Source organism: Teleopsis dalmanni, chromosome 2, assembly GCF_002237135.1.
Source record: "Teleopsis dalmanni isolate 2A chromosome 2, ASM223713v2, whole genome shotgun sequence".
Classification (NCBI taxonomy): Eukaryota; Metazoa; Arthropoda; class Insecta; order Diptera; family Diopsidae; genus Teleopsis; species Teleopsis dalmanni.
In genome coordinates, this window is record NC_051847.1 from 102,605,073 (window position 1) to 102,629,536 (window position 24,464).

The window sequence follows — 24,464 nt, forward strand, 5'->3', positions numbered from 1 at the left end:
AAGAATAATGAAATGAGTAGTTTGCGAAGGCAAATCTTTTTCCCCTTTACCCTAAACTGCGTCTATACTTTCTAACTTAGATAAACCTAGACTATTAAGTACTAAGTCTCCTTACCTCAACGCTCTCCTCTAATTTCTGGAATGGAATGAAGTTTCCATAGTGCCGTTCAGGTTAGTGTTGGACGGCAGTGGCATTTATTTACTGTGGCTGTAGATCCACAAAAAAAGGGGTTTCGTATTCAAGAATTGCGAATAAGACTATTGATATTTGTTTGTTTTCAGAAAATATGCTACTAATTCATATATGCAAAGCACTGAAATATTGATATGAATTACACTTCAGTATAATGTAATGTTTATTATTCTTATACAGCCCTGATCTTGTTTGCAGTATTGGAAACCGAGAATTTAATTTCATAATTAAATTGTTGGATTGAACTAGAACATAATGCGATGTTTTCTGTACAGAATTCTAAGAATGCAGTGAGTAAGATATAAGACAAATAAATAAATTGGTACGAATTAATAGGGCCATGTACATTTGATTATATTCTATCAACTTATTGTAATAAATTAATGAAATATTTGAAAATTGCGAGATTGAATTGTAAAACAGGAGTAAAGCATGAATAAAAAACATTTTATTAAATTTCTTCAATCTGGTATACGTGTATTTTAAATATTCTACATTATTTCAATTACTTAAGATCTTACTTCGTTTTTAATAACATCATTCCACATAGTTGAAATTGGTAAATTTTTGCCGATAATAAATTCGGAAGAACTTTTCGAATGCAGACTTTCATTTGAAGAGCAATCGGTATCAGCAACATGCAAAGTAGAATGCGGTAAATATGTTACTTTATTTTCAAATTGCATGAATGTATTTGATTTGGCTTCCGAGAAATTAGTCGCTTCAACAACATTACCGACATCTATATTATCTGTACTACTACTGCTGCAGTGCTGTGAACAGGATATCTCAAGGTATGAATTAGAATTGGAATTATTTGGACTGTTGTTTAGAGTATGTCTTGATATTGGAATAGTTTCGTTTGGAATTAAACGAATATTTTGATTTGGGCCTTCATCTTCTGTTGTTTCGATGTCTACTACTTCATCATCATCATCTTTGGTAGTTTCATAGTCACGATCACACTCTGATAAATAAGATGCTTTAACATTGCCCATTTCCGATGTTATTTGCAGCTGGCTTAAAAGCACACCGGGTTCATTACAGGAATATGTTCCAGCTGAAGAAAGTATCACTTTGCGGGGATAATTATGCACATGATATGGTAAGTTACACTTGTTTTTGCTTTCAGTTTTAGGTAAAACAGCAATATTGGAAGAAAGAGAATTTTCGTTTCTTAAATCATCCAATTCCGATTCAACCGTTGCCATTTTTGGACTAATCGAATTCAATTTATTTTGTTGTTGATGGTGAACTGGTTTAAAAGCTGAATTATTGATTATTTGAGGTATGTGATCAATATTTTCGTTTAAGTTTTTCGTTGGATTTGAGCAGATACTAAGTGGAGAGTTTGTAGCAGCAAAATTACTTACATTATTGTATTTTGTAGATAAAGATGTGACGGTGGATAAATAATTATCTTTGCGCCAGGGAATATTACAATTAGGAAAATTAAATGTAGATGCATTGATAAGTTTTGATTTATTGTGTTGTTGATGATGAGCTGCATGTGCATGCCACATATAATCCATCATAAAATTTCTTGAAAGTGGTATTATCGTAGCCAACTCATGATCCCGTACACTATTTTGGGAATTTGACACAATTTTAGTTTGCTGTGAAATTTTAGACGCAACATTTATTGGATTTACTGCACCAACTGTAGCAGGTACTGCGCTCTCGCCAAGAACTGGATTTTGGTTAGTCTCAAGATTTTGTGTCTTTAAGCGTTTTGCAGATATTGTTTCGTTCGATTCTTTATTCTCTGTATACTGTTCCTGATGACGCTGAAAATTTGAAGGTTTATTATTTATTTTAGAGGTTGAGTTCGTATTTGAGTGAGTGGAAGTAGCGTTTTGTATTATTTGGAGAGGCGAATCATTTCTACTTAACAATCGTTTGCGAGTGCCACCATTAAACATCGCTTTAACGTCTTCCCAAGCATGTATAATTTCTTCTTGAGGTTGACCAGTTAATAGCATATGTCGTCGCCAAGAGTTGAAATTTGCTGCATCAGGTTGAATATACTTATCACTGTTACTAATACGATGAGAATGAAATATGAATTTATTAGGTGAAAAAAATATGCCACAAAAGCAACATTTAATACACTTTGCTCTAGAAGAGTTATACCGTGCTGGTAAAAAAGATCCACGGCAACCCCATGCACATTTATGTTGTACACTAAATGCAAAGTCATCTGGTAGTCGCGGTGGTGCATTATCGCCTAAAAAACTTTTACAAAGTCTCTCTGCCTCACGACGTGTTATCATACCACAACGTCTAGAACTAACCGGCATAGCTCCAGCACGACGTAAAATTTCTAATTGTACTGGAGTGCATTGTACACATGTTATTCCAAGCGCAACACGACGATTGTGAATTTCATTGTAACTAAATTGCTTTAGTAATGTATTAGATATTTGGGCCAAACATAATCTTTCTTGTCCCTCTATATATAGTGATACAATTGGTGTGCCATAAAGTAAGACAGTGCTGACCTACAAAAATAAACATTAATAATTATAATATGTATTGTATTGTCATTATATACATAAAGCGAAATTCAAAGATTTCGTATACTTTAACTAAAAATTTTCCCATGCAATAAAAAATGATTTTATATAAATCAATTAGTTATGTGACAGTTGTTTTGAATCTATAACTATAACGTTTGAGTCCCCATAATTAGCACGTGTCAGTTGTTCGCCGCAGCTGACTTTGAAATTAGACGATCAAAATTTGGTATTTTCTGAACCAATATTTTAAGATATACTGATATTAGGATGAAATTTTACTTGAATATAGTTTTGAAATGGGCTTTTAAATGGATTTTGCATCCAATTCGCCTACCCGAACCCATCCGTTTAATATAGCGATATTTGTTGCTTTATAAATATTTAAGTTGTTTATATTAGAAATTTTAAGCAAACAAATTAATTTTTACTTTATTATGTTTATTGGTGTATTATATTAATTGGTGTATTGGCAAATCACTGTGTGGTCGCATCACATGCGCACAAACTGAATCTAATTCACAGCAATGTCTGTAGGAAATGCAACGAGCCGGATGCAAAGCAAACTCTGGAATATCTGTTGTGTAACTGCACGGCCCTCTCGAGAACTGGACAAAAATACTTGGGGTTGTCAGTTTTACAGGACTTGAGCACATACTTGAGGTTTTTTTTGAAATTCTAATAAAATTCGCTAATAACACGCGCATCCTAAGTGATGCTAAAATCGCTAAAAATTAAGACTCTGATCTGGTATCGCAATGGATCTTAATGGTCTATGCGTGGACTTTTTTATCTGCCAGCATAATCTAAGCTATTATGTGATATCTCCTACTGCCTTTAGGTTTTTCCCTGTTTTTCGTTGGCTCATATTTAATAATTGTAAAGTTCAATTTATTTTAATATTACGAAATGCATTAATACATTAAATTAAAAAATAAAAACAAATAAAACGGTTACCAATTTTCTTCCAAATAAGAATTAGTACCCTTAGTTAATTGATTTCCTGCATAAAAGTAGGTGTCCTTATCTTAAGCAATAAATTAAAGACATTCAACATTGAATATTATGTTAAAATTTGTTCAAAACTGTTGCAAGATTTGAAATCTTCCATATCTGTGTACTTCAGATATTTAACATATATTTTTACATCTTATATTTTTCTCTTGATGTATAAAACTTTGAAATTGGTTCAGTAAAAATGGATGCAAGACTCTAATCCATAGTTATCGATCCAAAATACTTTCGAAATAACTTATTTCTGTCTAGTCAAAATTCCAAGTCGACTAGTATCATTAAGTACGATGTTGAAAAGTATTTGTGTACTTAGTTTTAGAGTTAATTTCTTCATTTTTCCTCAAATCTTTGCTAGACTTGATATAACATACACATGTGTTTAAGGATGAGTTTTCGACATTTTCTACTATGCTAGCTGGAAATAAGTGAAAGGATTTTCTTGGAATCCGAATTGTTCTTTGAGAATGATATCTTTAGCTATAACAATATTTTTAAGTCTTGCCAATACTTTTTTTTCTGCTATTTGAGCTGCAGTAGGCAGCAAACTGATAGGTCTACAATTTTCAAGGAAAGAATGGTCTTTCCAAAGTTTTGGAAGAACTACTATAACTACAGTTTTCCAATTTTGCGACAAGACACGTGAAGAAAGTATTGCAGTAATGACAAAGCTGTCAGTAATGACAAATGGCAGTAAAGACAGCTATTACTGACGACGAAAGATTTTTTAAACTCCTGTAATGGGTTTCATTTAGGTTAAGCGATTTTCTTATTTTTAATTACTAATTAAAGTGCCAATTTTTTTCTAATTTGTTGAAGGTATTGTTCCAACTTCCGTTTTTCCTCTTCATTTTGTTCAACTATTTCAGGATAGATTTTAAAATGGCATTTTAAATACTTTGCAAAAGTTTCCGTTTTTTCTTTTTTAGTGTAGCATTATTTGCGCTGATCACGAACAGAAAATATTACAGAATTTGCTTTTGAAAGTATTTGCTTAAGCTTCAGAAGGTATCCGACTTGCCTCAATATTATTTTTTATTGTGGATCACCCTTTCTAAGACTGTTCCTGTTAAGAAATGAAAAACCTTTTGGTTTTTCGGGTAGTTCGAATTTGCGAAAAGTTCAAATTTCTGGACATTTTTATATCTATAAAAAATTATCAAAAAATTATAATTCTACATAAAAACAATCGAAAAAAATAGTATTTTACAGTCGAAATCAATCCTCATTAATTAATCCTTATTGTATAAAATATTGAGTAATGTTTGTTTGTTTTTTAGGTTTAGTCAAATTTTTTATAATGTTTTCAGTACGGATCGAAAAAATTAGTCATGTGATTAGTAGGAAACGAGTCATTCTTTTTGCACCAATTTATTAAGATATTGCTCTTTCAACGATGCTTCAATGAGAAACATTTGGTGTGGGATTGGGAACTTCATTTTCAATGACGTTATCAGTATTGAACTCATGTTTAGATCCGTCTTGAACTTGCATTTTTGAATGCGTTTCATTAACATACACGTTTTGGGTATTTCCCCTTTATTTTTTTGAAACAAGTACGAACAGTAACGTTTTTGAACTTACTAATTTAGACATCATTTAAAAAAAAAAAAGTAGAATTCGGTCAAAAATTAGAACCAAAAGTTTTAATTGTAGAGCTTTTATGCATATAATAAATTGAAATTTTTTGATTCTAATTTCTGGACAATTCGAATTTATAAGAGTTCTAATTTGTGAGCCTCTACTGCATCACGAACAGACCCATAAAGTAGTATTGGACTTTTTTTTATCATAATGCCTAAAACAGCTATCGTTATGCTAGAAAACTGATCGGCTTTATACCAGTCACATATTCGATATACCTAGGTGGTATAAAAATCATTTAGTAACGACGACGTTATCAGTCTTCTTGTTTGTACAAAAGATGTTATATTACGCTAGTGGTTTATTGTTTTGAAAATCGTTGACAAAATAAAATAGTATTAAACATTAATAAATTTTATTTTAATTTAATATATATGTATATGTCGATCCTTTTTTCGAGTCAGTGCAACTGGACACTTTTACTCTTTGATAGCTGGGGGTACTACAGGGTCCCACCCATCTCATTGACTAATTTATGTATTCTATATAAGCTTCATGATTATTCAGTGATTGATCTAAGATCTGCGTACCTCCCCGTGCGGAAAGTGACTACTCTAAGATTAGATAGTGCTAAGTAGGATAGCCTGTCAGTTTTCGCATATAACTTCAGGGCTCTGTCCCTTATGTATTTTTTGATCGGGTCTATTCTAAGGTCTATTAGCATGTCGTTTGTGCGGATGTACCAAGGCACTTTGAAGCGTCTTCGGAGAGCCTGACTTTGAGCAACTTGCAGCTTTTATATAGTAGAGTTGGCAGCTTTGCTATACGCGACACACGCATAAAGTAATGCTGTTCTAATTATCTGGCTATAGATCAGTTTTCTGTTCTTGTTGTGCTAAGGTTGTTATGTTTGAGAAGTGCTTCTTTTGGCTTGTATATGTTTAATTCAATTTTTAAATAAACAGTTCAGGTATTTTTTTATATTGCCTTTTTTTTTAATGGAAAAATTTAAACGTTTAACAATTATTATTCTATAGCGATCAGATGTTTATGTATTTATTACTTTTAGGAATTGCCGAGTTACCAAATTAAGTTTGCATATGAAATACTCACGGAGAAAAACAACTTTGAAACTTATTTCAATTTTATATAATTAAGAAAATGTTTTCTTTATAAAAACCTCAAAATAAATATTTTAAAATAATAGACGAATATCGATTTTTTTGTTTTAAATATAAACACATATAATAATGTAATTTTGTTTTTAACTTTGGAGTTATTACGTCGAAATTATTTTAAAGTCAGTTTTGTTTATTTTTTTTTAGGAATATTAATTAAATTATTAGGAATTCTCCCGATGAAGACAAAAGCGAATTTACCGAAATATGTATAGAAATATACAAAAAATGAAATAAACACAACCGATTTTAATATATAAAAATGCTTATGAGTGTCACTGTTCTCCAGAATCATCTTGCGTGCTTAATTGCTACAGAATATTAGTGCCCATATGCTGCCCTTCTTGACAACGTAGTCGTATATTCCATAGAACTCATCGCAGAGTGGTGGATGCCATTACTTGAATTTTCCTTTCGTTTTCTTTTTTTTTATTGGAATATCTAGCTTTAAAGATCTGAAGTTTGAACTAATAGCAGTATCACAACAACAGCAACAGTAACAGTCACCATAGAGATATATATTTTGTACATTTATTAGTAGAATTTTTCAACCTTTCAAACAAATTGCCGCGTAATAAACTATTAAAATTATTTGCAGCTTCAAAGTTTTCTGAATTAATGGTTGTAGTACTAAAACTGAATCGTTTAGAAGGCAGTTACTAGCAACGTTAATAGAATATTCTTACTTCCGAAATGTGTGTGATGTGATTGTCGTTTTAAATAAATTTTTCCCCAGAGAAATAAAAATTCTCTCTTACTAATTCTGCTTGACTTTGGTTTCTTTTCGCATTGCATTTATTTCGTATACTACTGATTATTTTTATATTTATAGCATTTTATATGGATGAGAAAACACAATTTCAACTTTGTTGTGTTCGCACTTGATTACCAAGAGAACTTTGCGCTTTGGAAGTACAGATGTTTTTAGGAACAAATAATTTGTTAAACGTTAAGCGCAGAACAGAGGCGGACTAACCCGTGAATGGTCCCATGCCTTGACACAATATTTTCCTGCAATTCGAACCTTTGTAAGTAATATGAACAGATTTTATTGCCGAACTGTTGTTACGTCTAGGTGTGGCCTAAAGTACGAACCCAGAAGAGTATGTAGTGAAATTAGAATACTTATTTTTTAACGAAATTACACATGTACCAAAGAATACGTTATGTGCCGTTGTCACAGTTCAATAAAAAGGCAATTTGAAAGTTTGTACAACAATTTGTTTTTGGAGATAATTGAGAACGTGAGATGATTATTGATAACAGGTAGTGGGGGTTGTGGTGGTTTGCTCGTGTAATCTATTAATATTGTTTGGAGTTGAAAATAGATTCATCTTAATAACGACTTTTTATTTATATGATTAGGACTTGTATGGAATACCTTTTTAAGAAAATGTATCGCTTAGGAATTACCTAAATCCTTTTCAGTAAAATAAACTTTGAGTGCGAGTAACGCATTATAATGAGTAATTTGTATACATTAAAAAAGCCACAACTTTTATTATTGCTAGAGCTAGAGACAGAGCACTTGTTGCATTGTTACTTGGTAAATAATAGATTCAGTAAAAATTATAAACAAAATAAAAAATTACACAAAGTAACATGTTTAAGAACATGTTATTAGACATTACTTACATGGTTAGTCTTTTGGGTAACAATTCCAAGCACGTGATTATTGCTATTTAGTATCTTTGGTGATCCTGGTGAGGCATTTAGAGATCTAACTGCTGGTGATGAAACACAGGTGTGGTGAACTAAATTCATAGCGAAACACGGTCTAATTTTATAAAGTTGATTGTACTCATAGAGCTTTTATCTGGAAAAATCCTTTATGAATATATACATCTATATTTCAATAATTGCTTTCACTTACAACGAAATTAGGTTGCAATAAATGCTTAAGTTTAATAGATGTTTGCAAACATATGTCTTTATTAAGAATATTTTCAGTTATGCTAACAATGAAATAAAATCATATATTTAAAAAATTTGAATAATCAAATAATATTAAAATTGATAGTTTAAACATAGGAGAAAAAGTATGTTAAAGCTTAATTAACTAAAGTTTTTAATTGAGAGTTGTGAATTTAGAAGTATTTGTTGCTATACAATTTTTAGAATAGGGTCTACGTTCCAACTGTCTGTAAGATCCTAAATAAATTTAATAATTACTGATATTTAGAATATTGATGTATATATAGGCTAATATCAATATTCTACTTTGCACAAAAAAAAAATAGTATTTAAAAGGTATAGAAGGTAAAATTGTAAGTTCATAAAAAATTATAAATCCGATGTATCTTTTTTTATTGAAAATGTTGGTTCTGATGAATAATAATGAACTGTAACTTCACATTTGAACCACATTGCTTTGTTGTATTAACATAGAGAATAAATGAAATCTAGTTCAATTGCTATAAAAACCTAGTGCAACAAACGAAAATTCTATTAACATTTTTATTAATTGGAACCCCAAGAGAATAAATCTCCTGAGCTTTATACAGAAGTGGCATTTACGAAGCAGACATCTGTCAATTTATTACGAATAAGCTAAAGGAGGGAAACTATGCGCATGATGATACTTCACAGATTATCTGCTTTAAAGTAGAGGAATTGTATATAATATCAAAAAATCACTAATCGCAATTAAGTCACGCTATTACAATTAATTTATAAATAAAAGTTATGTGCTTTGTATAAAATTTACAATACGCAATACAAAAATTTTGGATTATAATTGGTATTAACTTAAGCATCCAAGCACCTGGAGCTGTGCTATTTCGAAAAAAGTAAGAACATGATTTCTTGAAGGATATCACTCAGTTTTCTCTATATTTACTTATGGTGCATTCTAATTCGTAATAAAGTTTTACGAAAGTCTTTGAAAGTATTTATTTACTTTTTTAAATAAATATTACATTCTCGCTGGTTGCAATATTTAAAAGGATATCAAATGTGTAGCAAAGTTACTTTAAATTGTAATATAAGGATTCTATGCGTACATAGATGTAAAAACCCTCAAACCCTTAACCTGCTTAGTTCATCAATACAGAGCAGTAAATATGAAAGAACTTAAAAAATCTGTTTAATAAAAATAACAGTTGGAAAGTACTAGTAGAAAATAATAAAAATCGGGTACTTTAAGAACATATACTAAGAGATACTGATATGAAATCGGGGTCACAATATCTTATATGATATATAATATTCAAACAAGTAATTAAAAATGGTGACATCGTGTGCACTTTCATAAATAAAATATTTTTTATAATAATAATTATTTGTCATTATAGGTACAAATCATTTAATATATATAACAGAAGCAAAATTTTGAAAATATAAAAATTTTGCATATGATTAAAATTTGGTTATGTTATATTTTTAGTTCATTTTGTATATTGATTGTGGTAGACAATATTTTAATTATATATAAAAATAAAATCACTTAAATGGCTCGCTATGTTCAGAAACATTAATTATATAATATAATAAATACATTTTTTGTGAAACGTAAAATGTAGGCAGTTCTAATGTATTTTAGGCCGTTAAGTACCAAGTCTTACACTATCTTCCAACTGTAGTACTTATTTATATATGAAACAACCATATTTGTTCTATTAAAATTAAGTATTTAGCAGTTATATAGAAGGTAACCACAATAATCGCAATACCTAGATCAGGCATTAGTAATTTTCTGCAGACCAATCAGCCAACTTCTAATCATGTGAGAACTATTCAAAAACATCTTATATCATATGCTTAAACCTATTCTAAAAGAAAAAAAACATTCCTCCCTACTAATTTAGCTGTCGAACCCTAAACTCAACCACCCAGAAACTGCACTCTTGTCAACAAAATTTAAAAGCATTAAGCAAAGTTACTAAATTGATAGAGAGTTCTACGTAAATAACAAGGCAAAAATGTCAAATAACCTCTTTAAGGGGCAAGCATACCTTAAGAAACGTTTTAAGCTTAATCCTTTACTTCTTATGTGTCGACATTCGTATAACAAAAATCAATAATGAAATCATTACAACCTGTGCGAATAATACAAAAAGTAAGCTACTGGCTCTTATTTAGAAGATAATGTACTAGTTTGATATGTAGCGAATAAACGTTAACTTAGATAAAACAGTTCAAGTGGTTTACACTAACAAAATATTAACCATGCCTATCTTAATTTCAACAAAATCACAACCAGGAATAACCATACATACAAAAATATAGAAAATTCAGACAACGAGAAAAAATAACATAGTCCAACTCAGAAATATACGATACTCACGACATGCAAACACGATTTAAACGACTGACTCCCACAGATCTTAATATACATATACATTATGTTACAATATTTTGATTTATTTTATACCTACTAAGCAATTATGCGAATTATGCGAATTATACGATCAATAAAAACAAATCTATCGAACAGATTTTGATATATTGGCGAATAATAATACTTTTATTCTCGGTTAAAAGACATATACCTATATTTATATACAGGTTTGCTGACGGAAATTGTAGCAAAGTAAAATACTCTATTTTGTTTATATTTGCTACATTTAATGAAAGATAAATGAAAATATGCGAAAACAACTTTAAATTTTTAACTTAATTTATTTTGTTTCAATATGGCTACCTCTAGCAAGAATTATGACCTTAACACGGCCAATGAAGCCATCGCACGCTGCTCGCAAATAGCTTTGCAATATTTTGCCCCATACTCGGCTTACCGTATGCTTCAGATGATCGATATTTTGATATTTTTTAGTGCTAATCTTATTTTTTAAAATACCCCAAATTGAGAAATCTAAAGGGTTTATATCAGGTGAACACGGTGGCTATTGTGTTGATGGAATAAAGTACAAAACGTTGTTTTTCAGTCATTCTTGGTTGACGCGTGCTTTGTGCGATGGTGCTAAGTCCTGTTGGAAAGTCAAACGTCTGCGACCGAAATATTTATCAGCACAAGGGTGTAGTGCTCCCTCCAAAATTATTTGCCGATAAATTTGAGCGTTAATTTTTACCCTACGGTGAATGAATGTGAACAGACAGCGACTATCAGCCGTTACGGTGGCCCACATCAAAACCATTGTTGGCGTCTGTTCTCTGGTGGCCATTCATATGTTTAGATTTTCAGCTGACCTCTCTGACAAGTAAACTCGATCATTTTGTTTGTTTACGTATTGCTCAATTACGAATACAAACTCATCAGAAAAAAACTAAACTTGACAACCCACCATTTTTGGTCAAACGAACTAATACTTTGGCTCTTTCTACTTTAACTTCCTTTTGTTCATCTGTGAAATAATGTACTTTAATGGCTTTAGTTCGAGCTCATTTTTCAAAATGTGTTGCATGCTTTCACGCGACACGTTCAGCTCCTTTGCCAATTCGCTTCTATATTTTACCAATCATTTCTGGTGTTGGTACTTTATTTTTTTTGGTCCACTTCCTGGGCGTCGGGAAACGCTGACGTTTCTACTTCTTGTATCACGGTATCGAACTATGACACGAGACAGAAATGATTTGTTCACATTTAAGTGTTTGAGGTCTCGAACGATAGCCTCTTGTGTTTTGCCAACTAAATATAAAGCAATCACACTATCATGTTTGAACTCCACCACGTACAACTTCATTTCAATAACATAATCAAAATCGAAATGGCTTCTTACGCATGTAAACGCTTGTAAACAAAACAATGAATTGTCAAATGAATTAATTTTCAGTTTGTTGTCATTATTGATTTGACAGCTAAATCTATGCGAAGGTTGTTGCAATTTTCGATAGCAATCCTCTTATACGGCGTTTACATTGGACGAAAATGGCTCATTTTGGTCAAAAATCGAAAATGAGTATCGAATGGCTCATTCTTGCATATAAAATTTCAAGCACAAAAATGAGCAATTTTCTCACATTCTGTATGACGTTCGAATGCATTCCACATACGTTCCAAATGCAAAGGAATCCATTGAACATACCCTAAATGAAAGCTCTTCATGGCATTTTGACAGTTTGAAAAAGCTGTTTTTAACATATTTACGGTAAACCAAACATTTAAGGTAAACAAATGTTTGGTGGTTGCATTTTCTTTAAAACGATGCACCAATTTTTGGAACTTCTACTTCCCAAAAATAAATAAATCGAATCTAGAAACAAGTTTTCAGTTTATATTGTAAGGTTTGAAGGTATATTTAACCTTCCTGTAACATTTTTTTGGCACAGACTAAAAATTAAATCAACATGCAAGTTGAAAAATCAGCTGTTTGAAATGAGAAAAAATGAAATACAACGAATGTAAACACTTTCAAATGACTCATTCAGAATGAGCCATTTTCAGCCAGTGTAAACGCCATATTAGTATTGATTTCTGAAGTGATAATTGAATCCCATTTATATAGGAATAAATATATGTTTAAAATTGTAAGAACCTTGGCATGTACTCCTAGACGTGCTCCAGTGCTATCTTATTCCTCTTATTGATTTATTGACATTGATTACTTTCAAAATAATTTAGTAAAAGTGAATCTACGATTCCAAACTTGAAGTGAAAAATCAGTACCAATATCTATAAAATTTTTTATTAGATAATTTTCTATTATTTTTGGATCCAGAGGGCCAAAATGTACCTGGACTAATATCTACGTATTAATCCAATATTAATATTAGTATAATATTAATTATATTAGTATTAGCATTAGTATAAGGTATTAGTTATGAGTAATTTTGATGCTTAACAAAATTGTTGTTTAAGAGTGTTATTTTTAACTATTTACATTGACGGTTGGTTTCTTTTCATTACAGGGGACTCGACGGTTTAAGCTTGGAAGTTTCAGTTCCTGTAGTAATCGAATACTACATTTTGCAATGTAGGAAAAACCAATTTATTTGCTTGCATTATAAAAGTTTTTATATATTTTTGAAACATTTTTTTTATAATCTGGCAGTATGTAAAACAATAAGTATTGATTAACTGTGTAATACTGTTATTTGGACAGTTTAGCTAATTTGATCGTATAAGCAAAGACACTGAATGGGCGGGACGCCTAAATAAGATTGCAATTGCCTGCTGGCTGTGGAGAGGATATGGTAGCAGTTATTTACAACTTTGATTGCTGAATATAAACTTTAGACAGGACAAACATACAGAAATCGTAAAAAGTGCGTGATTTAAAGATACTATTAATTAATTATTATTATAAATCTGCCCATGGTCACACCCACCTACCATACAAAGTTTTTGATGAAAACTAATAAATACAAATCAAATTTAATGGAATTTTCCACAAATAACTGTTTATGTAATATAAAAACATTTCTAAATAATGGGCGTGATTCGCTTATTTTTACGCACACATGCCCCACAAAGTTAATTATCGAAATAAATAAATATTGATTAATTTTACTGGAACCTCATACAAATTCTTATTATCTATCTTTATCATTAAAATTAAACAAACAAAATTTCAATTTATATATTAACAACATTCTATATCTTGGGCTACATCTATAAATGTAGCCCAAGGGTTTGATAAAGTATGGCACGAAGGCTTAATACATAAAATTACAACACTAATGCCAGCTAACACTTACCTTTTGTTAAAAAACTACTTAAATAAAAGAAGTTTTAGTTTAAGATATAAAGACTTTGTTTCAGAACATTGTGTTCTATCAAAGCAGGAGTTCCCTAAAGAAGTGTAATAGGTCCGCTTTTATTCCTACTGTATATAAGTGATATGCCAACTTCGCAAAACACTTTAACTGCGACATTTGTTGACGATACAGCAATACTAAATGCACACAAAAACCCTGCAATCGCACAATGCATACTTCAAGATCATGCTCACCAACTCAAGCAATGGTTATCAGTATGGCGTATAAAAGTCAACGAACAAAAATGTACCCATGTAACATTTGGTCTAAGACCAGGAAACTGTCCCAATATTACAATAAATGAGCAAAAAGTACCTTTGAGTGACTATGTAAAATATTTAGGGATCATCTAGATAGACGTTTAACTTGGAACAAACACATAGAGGCTAAAAAGACACAAATAAATATAAACTAAAGTTCATTGCATAGCCTTATGGGTACGTCATCTAAGCTACCACTTGAATACAAATTCTGCTGAACAAGTCGATAATAAAACCTATATGGAGTTACGGAATTCAACTGTGGGGAACAGCGATGCCATCAAATATTGAAAAACTGCAAAGACTTCAATCTAAAACCCTAAGAATGATAACAGGTGCACCTTGGTTTATGAAAAATGCTAACCTTCTTAGAGATTTGAGCATGCCAACAGTAATAGAAGAAGCTGCTCGATGTAGCCGTCAGCACCTCTTAAAATTAGAAGATCATCCTAACCAATCAGCTTATGAGCTGCTACTGAACAAAGACCACAGACGTCTAAAAAAGAAGGACACCATTAACATCTTTTAACTTTCTAAATTTTTATTTAATTTAAATTATTATAAATTTTATTTAATTGAATTGAATATGATTTTTTTAATTGATTTTAATTTTAAATTAATTTTAGTTTTTAATTTTAATTCTAATTTCAGTTTTAATTTTAATTTTAATTTTCAATCTTATCTTGTTATAAACAATTCAATATCTCAATAGTTTTTTTTCAAAACAATGGCTTACGGTAAAAAATAAATTTAGTTTATAAATTTGATCCACTTATTGTTAGTTTCGTTTTTAGAAAGATTCAAAAAATAATTTATAAATTGAAAAACAGAAGAAAAAAATATATTAACAACATAATTTAGATATTGCTTCCATCAGAATCATGAGAATCTGTAATGTCAGACACAAAATCTTCTTCACGGGAATCAATTAAAATATAATATAATTTCTAATAACATGATATTTTTAGTTTATTGTTTTATTTTCTCCTTCTTGTGAAAAACTTGGCTCTGATCTTAGTTATAGATGATGTATTAGGTCCGTATTTGTTGCAATCCTGGAATTCTTCCTGCTTTGAAATAAGCGACTTTTACGTATTTGATTATGATCGCCTTCTAAAACTTCTCTAATAGGAAAATCAAATGTTCTAACTATATCCATTCAAGGAATAAGTATTTTATGAACAGTGACAGACATAAAAAACCATTTGTAGTTTTTCAAGTGAATTGCCCTGGTTTAAGAAGCTTGTGGTGAGAATCAACAAAGTAGGCTAAAATTGTCAGATTCTCTGATATTTAAAAATATTTTATTTAAAAATATTTATTCAGATTTTTTCAGTCAGTTGATCAGTCAGTCAATTAGTTAGTGTTTCTAAAGTTGAATTAAAAATAATAAGCAATGACAGAGATCGTGGAAAAGGGCGATCATCAAGTGCTAGAAGAGGTAATATCTGTTTTTATCATCGGCGGTTCAAGGAGAGGTCCACAAAATGTGTTCAGCCTTGCCAGTACAAACCACCGCAAAACTCAGCGGAAAACTAAACACCACTTCACGTCTGACGGCGAGTGAAGTGGCAGAGGGTAAAGCATGCCGTTTGTTCTTCAAAGATAAAAAAACAGGTATAAATTATCTAATAGACACAGGCGCGGAAGTTTCAATTTTGCCAAAGAGAATGCAGCCTGAAAATGAAGTCACGCAATATTATTTATACGCAGCAAACGGAGCGAAAATTAGCACGTATGGAACGAAATTAGTGCAAGTCAATTTGGGGTTGCGCAGACAGTTCCTGTGGGAGTTCCTAGTGGCGAAGGTAAATCACCCAATAATAGGGGCGGATTTTTTGAATAATTTTGGTTTGATAGTTGACCTGAAGAACAGGAGAATTTTAGATGGCATTACAGGCCTCCAGGTAATGGGTTCGAAGAGAGAGATGCACTGCGTGAAGCTAAGCACAATTGATGCGACTAGCCCGGTACATAACATTCTGCGGGATTATAAAGAGATAACGGAACCGGCTACTAGTAATAAGGTGGCCGCGAAGGTTACGCTAGTAGAGCATCAAATTGTTACCAAGGGACAGCCAGTGTATGCAAAACCTCGGCGGTTAAATCCTGAAAAATTTGAAATTGCGAGAAAGGAATTTGAATTTATGACGAAACAAGGTATTTGTAGACCAAGTAACAGCAATTGGGCAAGTCCGTTGCATTTAGTGGCGAAAAAGGATGGTAAGTGGAGACCGTGTGGTGACTATAGGAAGCTTAATTCAATAACACTACCAGACCGGTATCCAATACCCCATATACATGATTTTACTCGCATATTGTACAATAAGAAAATTTTCTCAACCATTGACTTGGAAAAGGCCTACAATCAGATTCCGATTGCTGAGGAGGATCGACCTAAAACGGCGATAATAACCCCGTTCGGCTTATATGAGTTTAACATGATGACTTTTGGTTTATGCAATGCTGCGCAAACTTTCCAAAGGTTTATGAATGATGACCTAAAGAATCTGAGTTATGTGGTAACGTACATAGATGATATATGTATAGCATCAGCTGATGAAAAGGAACACGAAATACATTTAAGAGAAGTGTTCAAACGATTAAGTGATCATGGTCTGAGAATCAATCTGGGAAAGTGTGTGTTTTTTATGAAAGAAGTTACCTTCCTGGGTCATGTGATAAATGGGGATGGAATTAGACCTATAGCTGAAAAGGTAGAAGCGATAAGAAATTTTAAAAAACCGAAGGAAGTACGAGAGTTAAGAAGGTTCATTGCTTCAATTAATTTTTACAGGCGTTTCCTCCCGAATGCCGCAAAGAATCATGGCATCCTGCACGCGCTATTAAAAGGAAATAAGAAAAATGATAGATCTCTGATTGATTGGACAGCAGAGGCCGAGAAAATATTTGAAGTGTGTAAGAATAATCTGGCGAATGCTGCAATGCTAGCACACCCGGCTCCGAATGCGAAACTGGTGCTAAATGTGGATGCTAGCAATGTTGCAGTAGGAGCAGTGTTGCAACAGCTTATAGATGGACAGATGCAACCGCTGGGATTTTATTCCAAAAGGCTGACAGAGACTCAAAAAAGATATAGTACTTATGACCGCGAGCTACTTGCTATATATATGGCGGTCAAGTATTTCAGGTACATGATTGAGGGCAGGAATTGCACTGTGCTAACGGATCATAAACCGATTACATTTGCTTTCTTACAAAGATCTGAAAAAGCATCAGAACGCCAGTTACGCCATTTAGATTTTATCGGGCAGCTGACAACAGATATTCAGCATATAGCAGGCAGCAAAAATACGGTCGCAGATGCTTTATCTCGAGTCGAAAGTGTAGTGGCTGGAGTTAGACGATCACTAGACTATGATAAGTTGGCAGAAGCTCAGAAAGTTGACCAAGAGATGAACGAGTTGATAAGAAACTGTACAGCGTCATCTCTGGAGCTCAAGTTGGTGGAGTTAATTACAGAGGGTGTTTCTGTGTATTGTGATGTATCCGGAAAGAAACCGAGACCGTTTATTACAAAGTCCTTCCGAGCGCAAGTGTTCGAAATGTTACACAATTTAGCTCATCCTGGTAGAAAAGCAACTATAAAACTAATAAGTTCTCGTTTTTGTTGGCCTAAAATGAAGACTGAAATAAGTCAAATGGTGAAAACATGCATGGCATGCCAAAAGTCAAAAATCCAGCGGCACAACAGGACTGTGTTGCAGGATTTCAACACTCCTGATCAACGTTTTGAGCATGTTCATATTGATATCGTGGGACCTTTGCCCTATAGTAATGGTATGCGGTATTGCCTGACATGCATTGACCGGTTTTCAAGGTGGCCGGTGGTGGTACCATTGGCGGAGATTACGGCAGAATGTGTGGCTGAGGCTTTAATTAAGGATTGGATAGCGCATTATGGTGTGCCGAAAAGGATTACGACAGACCAGGGACGACAATTTGAATCCAAGCTTTTCGATGAGTTAGCCAAAATTTTGGGGTGTGAAAGGCATCGAACTACAGCATATCATCCACAGTCAAATGGACTTGTCGAACGTTTTCATCGCACGCTAAAGTCTGCACTGAAGTGTAAATCAAGTGTTGAATGGACAAGGGCCTTGCCAATTGTTGTAATGGGATTAAGAGCGGCATTTAAAGAAGATTTGCAAGCGACACCGTCGGAATTAATTTATGGGGTAAATATACGTTTACCAGGAGAGGTGTTTGATGGTGATTTTAAGCAAGTATCGCAAACAGAGTTTGTTAAGAAGTTAAGGGAAACTATGAGCGAACTGAAGCCATTGCAAACATCGCGTCATATGACGGAAAAGCCATTCGTATTTAAAGATTTGAAAAGCAGTACGCACGTATTCTTACGTGATGACGCTGTGCGACCACCACTGAAACAGCCGTATGAGGGCCCATATGAAATTTTATGTCGTGGTGAGAAAACTCTAACAATAAGGGCAAGAGGACGCACGATGAACGTCAGCATGGATCGAGTGAAACCAGCATATTTTGCAAATGAAGCTGATGAAGGTTGTTGCCAAGATAGTGTCAAGGTGTTAGATGATGACAGTAACAAGCAGAAGCTCTTCAAAATATATGGTATTTATGTTATTAATTTATTAAGTTTAAAATCTAATATTAATCTAATAAATTAACTTGAGATATTGCTTACTTCAAAACTTTTTTTAAGACGATGGCAATACATCCAGCGTGTTTTGGAGTCATTTATAAGAAATTTTCATTTTTCTGGTTTTTTATGTTAATATCTCCTTTTAATCCCCCAACTTGAAAAAGATCTGCTACTTTTACTTTCCATACTCTTACTTTTTATACTTTCCAGTACAAAAATAGATTTATTTATAATTTGTACTTTAAAAAAAAACAATTAGTACATACTTGAATTAGTTTTTTTAAAAAAATCTTGGGGACACTTTTCACTGCTTTTTTTTGTTTGTGTTTGAAGTTTCGTATGTCAAATTACATAGAGCTCATCAGTAGTACTTTTTATACTAACAGTTTTTCTCATATTTTTTGATAAATAAAGAAAAGTTTAAAGAATAACTGTTAATTTTTTATGTTTAAACTTTATTGTTGTTTCTTTGGTTAAAATAAATGAGAAAACAAAAATCAATTTGAGTAAAAATTAAATAAGTTATGCGAAATTCAAAAAAAATTTTGTGGGTGACCGCAGACTTTTTCTGCTGTGTGTATATAAAAAATTTAAGAAAGCCATGTGGGATATTGGTAGGGAGACCACCTTATATAAAATATAATATACATACTCTAATTTAAGAACAATTAGAACAGAACAATTAACTGTAATAAGTGAAGTAGTTTCTACGGGTAAGTAACTTTGGTTTTAGGCCTAATCTAACTAGGATAGGCGCCAGTTGTTCGTAAAGGGTTTTTTACTTAATGCTACCCTACCTGTATTCTGTTATCTTAGTCTTTTCATATGAAAATTTTAAAATATAAATTTTAATATTAGTTTAATTTTTAATTTTTGACTTTAGTGTCCAACTGTAGAGCATAAAACAAATAAAATTTCAATATAAATTAATACACTTCAGTTAATACACACTTTGTGTTTATTAACATACAGTATTACTAATGCAGGAAGCAGATCTTTGCTGTTGGCATATGCCGCCGATAACTGATTTGGTTTATCAGATATATGTAATGTTCATATTACTTGCAATAACAAGTCCTGATATTGATATAGGTACATAAAAAAAAGAATAGCAATTGATATAAAATATAAACAATTTCATTGGCTACTGCAATGAAATTATTAATAAACTATTGCTATAATAATCAATAATTAAGCCGATATGATCATATGGAATCCAACTATCAAAAACATAAAAACAAATATTGTCCAAAGACAGTTCTGACCACTGTAGTCAAAAAAAAATTTTATCCAGATGTGCTATATTTTCCTATTCAGTATTGAATCCAAAATGGGTCCAAATCTAACATATGGATCTTTTGGCAACTAATAAGTGTCGTTACCAATGCAGACTGATAAGCAACTATTGATGACAATGGTAAATATCTGGAGATACTATTTCATCAAACACGAAATAATAAAAATTAGTAGAAAATATCAATACAATCCTCTGCTAATATACAAGAAGACGACTAAAAGATATAATCAAATTATAAACTAATTTTAAATAATCGAATCGAATTTTTATTTATTTATGGAAATTATTATTAAATTAAATCACACTAGGGTACCCTAGTGACGAGATCTATAAAGACGAGATCTTTATTCTCTATTTTGAAATCTTCGAATATTATTCGAATATCATACTGATTTTTTTTTCTTGTGTGCCGTTTTTCCGTTATATGTGAAAAATTGTTATTTTGGTTTTTTTTTCACAGCATCACTCTGCCCTCCGCCTCCGAAACTTTTTATCTTAAAGCATATTATAGAAAATTATTGTATGGAAATAAATTAGTATGAACATTTTTAGGTACGTAGCGTCATTTGGCAGCTATAGTCAAAAATGTGCTGCAGATGACATCAGTTTTTTTTTTTTTTGGGTATTTTTAAGTTTTTTAATTTTCAATGTCCATAGGAATATTGAAAAAAAAAATTTTTGTTTTAATTTATTTTGGAATTGAATCAAATACAAAGATTTGAATATCTAAATATTAAAAATAAATGAAAATTAAGAAGGTTCAAACCAATTTAAAATACAAAAATAACAGTCATAATCCTACAAATCATCAGTTAACCAAAAAAAATTGGTAGGCTGATCTTTTCATTGAAATGAAGAAGTTGAGTTAAACTAACTCCTAGTAGTATTTTAAACAGAACATGCAGTAAACATTTTAAAATACTTTATAAATTCCATATATAAATATTTAAATTATTATATAAATTATATAAAGAATTTGAATAAAACAAAAAAAAACTTCAAAATCCTTTAATGCGAAGATAATGTATATCACAAACTATATCTTCAAATAATAACATTGTTAGTAAATTCGCATCTTTTCATTGTAGTGTGTAGTGTATTTCATAGTTGATCAAACCTTATCGTATTCAGTTAACGCCTACACACTTCTTCTTCTATCCCAAGAACACTTAAATGTCCTAAAAACTATGCTCCACAAATTGTGTAATTAATTTCATTTATAGACCAGGAAACTACTTCCTCAAAAGAATCCAATTTTCGTAACCTTTGGCTTTTGAGCCAACCTTTAAAATTGTAACTCAAAGTCGAATTCGTAGTGAAATATCGTTAAATTCAACGTTGAATCCTTTGAAGTACTATTCTGCCTATTTCTTCAGAACTTGTTAGAGTTTGTTTAATTTTTTTTTTAGTTTTTCGCACTTACACTTATTGGATTTGATCTTATCGAAACAAAAAATCGTATGTCACTTTTTTAATTAGTTTAAGTAGACTAGGTGAAATTTCAATAAAAAAAAAGTTTGATTGTATTTGCTTTTGTTTATTTTTTCAATCTGATGGAGTGTTTAAAATAATAGAATTGTATGAGTTATATTGCCCTCAAGTGTGGATTAATTGTGGATTTGGCGTTATGTGACGCCAAATTGTTAATATTATAATTGTTATGTTATTGCTAATAATTAATGTAATGCCGCAATATTTTAGGTGACCACATGATGTACAGTTTCTTGACAAGTTTGAACAGGCGTTACTGGTATCAACAAAATTGACCACAAACGGACGAAAGAATTTAATCCGCAGACCTCGTCGTAACATCAAACGGTATTTCTGCATTATTGCTACTATGTCCTTTGAGAGCTTAAAAACATCACCGCTAATAGAATGACACAAGATTTGAATCTTTTATAAGTTTCATATAAACAGTACCTATTATATTCAGCATAACTACTTCCCTTTCTGAGGTGGTAGGTTACAAAACCTGATGTTATTCTTGGCGTCAGGAATATCCATTTACAATTCCTTTAAAATGGTAATAACAACTTAAAAGCTCCTTGACGGATATGTAGTAACTTCTGGTATGTTATAGAAACTCTCCATTAGATTCCATCAATTTTTCTGGTTTGTTATGGCTTTTTTGCCTGTTGAATTTCGTTAAATTATATTTCATTTTATCGATTGTTGTTCTTGTTGCAGTGTGGATAGCAAAACCTCCTTATATGCACCGTGTTCTGGTATTGTATTGTAGAATTATTATATTGTAGAATTTTATGGAAGAATTGTACAGTTATCAATGTATATATTATTAATAAAGTGCTGAAAAATCTTACGTTGTAGTGTTTGACACCAATTCTAAATGTGCCGTGTTTTTAGGAATAACGGACCACTGATAAGTCAAAAATATTGTACATATATGAGGTTTAGGTGATCACATTTTTATTCAGTTTAGTATGTAAGCCCTGACAGTACTTGTGCCTCAAATTATCCGAAATGTAGTCCAATTTTGGTTGAGTGTCAATTTGATTCATCTACGTAGTGCTTTAAAGTTTTAATGCTCAATTTATAATTTAGTGAAATTACTTAATGATCATATGTTTTTGGTAAATGGCTAATGTTGAATGTGGTGTGATCTGTCGGTACATAAAATAATCTATATAAAACCTCTCTTTTTAACTGGTATTAAAGAATCTTTCGTGCAAGAAACGCCTTGTAAGTCAATATGCACTAATATTGCCTGTACATTCTTTATATATCTCTTTTTAACTGGTATTAAAGAATCTTTCGTGCTAGAAACGCCTTGTAAGTCATTATATACTAATATTGCCTGTACATTCTTTATATATCTGTCAGTTTATATATGCTACAGTTTATATATATCTGAATATATAAGAGTCCCATGTCGTATGCAATAGTTTATTTTTTACATTACATTAAATTGTTGAATTTTTCTATTAGAAACTAACGACAATTTATCATATTCTAAAGCAAGTATATTTTATTTTATTCCCTTTTAACTTTTAAAATCACTTAAAGCTGGAGTGCATTCAATTCTTGTTTCCAAATAATGTCGCTAGAGCAATATGATCACACATTTAATGGGCATAACTTTGACTCTACATTCAACACACAATTCTAGATCTACCATAAAATTGATTAATTGATACTGATGGATACAGAGGGAAACATCCATTTACGAAATGGTATAATCGGATATGTCAATGGAAGCTAAAATATAAATAACATCGGTAATGCACTTATTCTACCAAAATGCTTTATCGGTAGTACAACACATATAGAAATAGATTAAAAATGCGATGAGATTTGTTTAAAAAATTAACGTGCAATTCAACTTGAGACGAAATACAAACTATGGTATTGCCAGGTCAACAATTTTACAATCCACACCAAATAATATTCGCTAACTGTTCGAAATTATATTAACGGTTTGATATCCAAAACAATCATTGGTTTTGTAAAAAAATAAAGCAATTGCAAGACTGAAGAAAAACTGCCCTAAACTAAACACACAAACCAACACTAAAAATTAATTACACATTAAAAATGTATAATGAACCATTAACGTTGATCGAGGATATATTTTGATTTTTAATTTGCAGCTTAATCATTATGGTATATCATAGCCATATCAGCTGCTGGTCGACAAAGTTAATAGCGATTTACAACAAGAAGAATAGTCTAACAACATTGACTTATGGCAATAAACTATAGACGACTGCCAAAAAAAATTATTTTTATTCGAATTATGTTGGCTGTGGTAACTTTTTAGTCTTGGTGGTGACTTATTTATCATTTTGCATTAAGGAACGAAAAAATGTAATTAAAACAAAGGATTTGGAAGACAAAATTGTTAAAATTAGATATGTGCTTCTTTTGCCATAAAAAGTTTTTCAATATCTCAAACCTAAAAAAGAAAAAAGATTTCTGAAGTAAGTGCCAACGACTCAGCTTTAATATATTAATTTAAAGGTACAACCATCTACTCTGAGTAGTTTAAGCTGTGTAGTCTAAATATTTTACTCACATTAAATTTTTGAAAAATGAATAGAATAAGTAGAGAAAGAATAAGTACAGAAAGAAAATCAAGAAAAAGTAATTGAAAAATATTATTATCA

The 24,464-nt window shown here is 31.5% G+C and overlaps 1 protein-coding gene across 1 annotated transcript; it reads right to left on the reverse strand.

Annotated features, from left to right (window-relative positions):
* Positions 1 to 673: 673 nt before the first annotated feature.
* Positions 674 to 8,430, reverse strand: LOC119680736. The gene is made up of 3 exons (XM_038093692.1): positions 8,356 to 8,430; positions 8,118 to 8,298; positions 674 to 2,694 (listed from the first exon to the last, which is right to left on the reverse strand). Exons 2-3 carry the CDS (start codon positions 8,244 to 8,246, stop codon positions 703 to 705), a joined length of 2,121 nt encoding a protein of 706 aa, XP_037949620.1. The 5' UTR covers positions 8,247 to 8,298; positions 8,356 to 8,430; the 3' UTR covers positions 674 to 702.
* Between the last annotated feature and the right edge of the window lie 16,034 nt (positions 8,431 to 24,464).